The sequence below is a fragment of the Neltuma alba genome, unplaced genomic scaffold (assembly GCF_004799145.2).
Source record: "Neltuma alba isolate B1F8T4 unplaced genomic scaffold, ASM479914v2 tig00011588_pilon, whole genome shotgun sequence".
NCBI lineage: Eukaryota > Viridiplantae > Streptophyta > Magnoliopsida > Fabales > Fabaceae > Neltuma > Neltuma alba.
Genome location: NW_021636241.1, coordinates 44,247 through 46,319, shown reverse-complemented (window position 1 = coordinate 46,319; position 2,073 = coordinate 44,247). Strand labels below are relative to the sequence as shown.

General features: G+C 37.8%; 1 protein-coding gene across 1 annotated transcript; it reads left to right on the top strand.

The window, feature by feature from the left end:
- Nucleotides 1–513: 513 nt before the first annotated feature.
- LOC114715386 (uncharacterized) lies at nt 514–1,764 on the top strand. Its single transcript, XM_028900226.1, has one exon. It carries the CDS (start codon nt 514–516, stop codon nt 1,762–1,764), a length of 1,251 nt encoding a protein of 416 aa, XP_028756059.1.
- Nucleotides 1,765–2,073: the final 309 nt, after the last annotated feature.

Sequence of the window (2,073 nt, the reverse complement as noted above, 5' to 3'; positions counted from 1 at the left end):
ATCTAGCTTAGTGCAGTATTTCTATGAAGGGATGTTGTCCTCAACCAAAAGCATAATTGATGCAGCTGCTAATGGGTCCATTTTGGAGCTTACTCCTAAAAATGCTTGGGAACTCTTAGAAAGAATGGCCAACAATACTCAACAGTTTCATACAAGGGAAACACAAGGAGTCAAGGAGATGTCTTCTCATCATTCTCAAGACTTGTTTGCACAACTGCTGGCACTTACAGATAGAATGGATAAAAGAATGGAGAGATTGGAACAAGAGAGGTATTTGAAGCCTTACAATTGAGTTGGCACTTCCCAAGCATTAGTGGCCCCTTCATGTGATTTTTGTGCATCACCCATGCATACAAGCGAAAATTGTCCCTCTCATACTGAAGAACTTTTGCTGTTTATCAAGGAAGATCAGGACAATTTTCACAAAGAAATCCTTATTCTAACACCTATAATGAGGGATGGAGGGATCATCAAAATTTTAGGTGGAGGGAAGGATCAGAAAAACCTCTAACAATGCAAAACAAGTTTCAGGACAACAGAGTGAATTCTGAACATACCAGAACTTTAGTACAGCATCAAGGTGCATCCTCCTCCAAAAATGACAATGGTATGGCTGAATTGATTCAATGTATGAAGGAAATGAAATCTGAGATAGCCAACAACAATTCTTTGACCAATTCTAGGATGAGTGCATTGGAGCAGAAGATTGAGCAGTGGGAAACTAAGTCTGCTAATCTGAATAATTTTGTCACTCAAATGTCTAATACACTTAACGATCTGCAAGCAAGAAGTGGAGGGTCTCTACCTTCAAATACAGTGATTAATCCAAAGTCATTGAATGCCATTTCTTTGAGGAGTGGAAGACAAGTTGGAAAACAAGTCAGTTTTACTTTGGATGAGGATGATGAACAACTTAAAGAATCTGATAATATGCAGCAAAATGATGATTCTGTGGTGACCCCTCAAGTTCAATCTGAAAGCAAATGTGAGAGAAAATTATTGTCAACAAGGAAAAAAGAGAAAGAATCAATTTCCACACATGATGATGATGCAAACTCTCAGCATTCTGGAATTAAGGAGTTAGAGCAAGAAGTACCCAAAGCAGTCCCAACTCCTTCTGGTCAACAAAATGAGGAACTTCCAGAAATTCAGAAGCAATTAAGGAAGGGTAAGAGTGAGGTAAAGATTTTAGAGCTTCCTTTTCCTAAATCATTTCTTCTTAGTAGGAAATTGTCTAATGAACAAGTTGAGAAAGATGCTTTGAATCTATTTAGCAAGCTGGAAGTTAATGTACCCTTATTGGATTTCCTGAAAAGTATGCCTAAGTATGTGAGATTTTCGAAGGAGTTGTGTACTAACAAGAGGAAATGCAAACCCAATAAATTGGTTCAAATAGGCTCAAGTGTTTCAGCACTTTTTAAGCCACATTTACCAGTGAAGTGTTCTGATCCAGGATCATTTACAATTCCATGCACTATTGGTAAATTGAATATAGCTAGTGCCCTCCTAGATTTGGGTGCTGCTATAAATGTTATGCCATTGTCTATCTATACATCTTTGGGCATTAATTCAATAAAAGACACTAGTATGATCATTCAGTTGGTTGATAGAAGCATTAGAAGACCTCATGGGCTATTGGAAGATATTCTGGTCAAGGTTAAGGACTTGATTTTTCCAGCAGATTTCTATGTCTTGGATATGTCCCATGAATCAACCATTGATCTTAGGGAGACCATTCCTTTGAACTGCCAACACAGTGATTAGTATGAAAGATGGTTGTATCACAATGGAAGTGGGTGATCACATGATCAATTTTAATGTTTATGAAGCTATAAAGCACCCATATGAAGATTACTCATTGTTGGGTATAAGTGCCATTGATGCTTTCATAGAAGACTCTGTAGCTGAATGTGAACCTTCCCTTCTCAACATGAACGAGTATGGTCTCACCACATTTGATTTAGATTTGCCAATAATGAATTCCTTCTTCTACCCCAATGATTTTTCTGTTTGTGATGATGAGGTGTGTAGTGTTGACTTTCATTCAGTTGATCGCTCACTTTCCACATTGCA

Excerpts from the sequence above, each read along its gene's own strand:
- LOC114715386 (XM_028900226.1), top strand. The coding sequence starts at position 514 with ATGCAAAACAAGTTTCAGGACAACAGAGTGAATTCTGAACATACCAGA.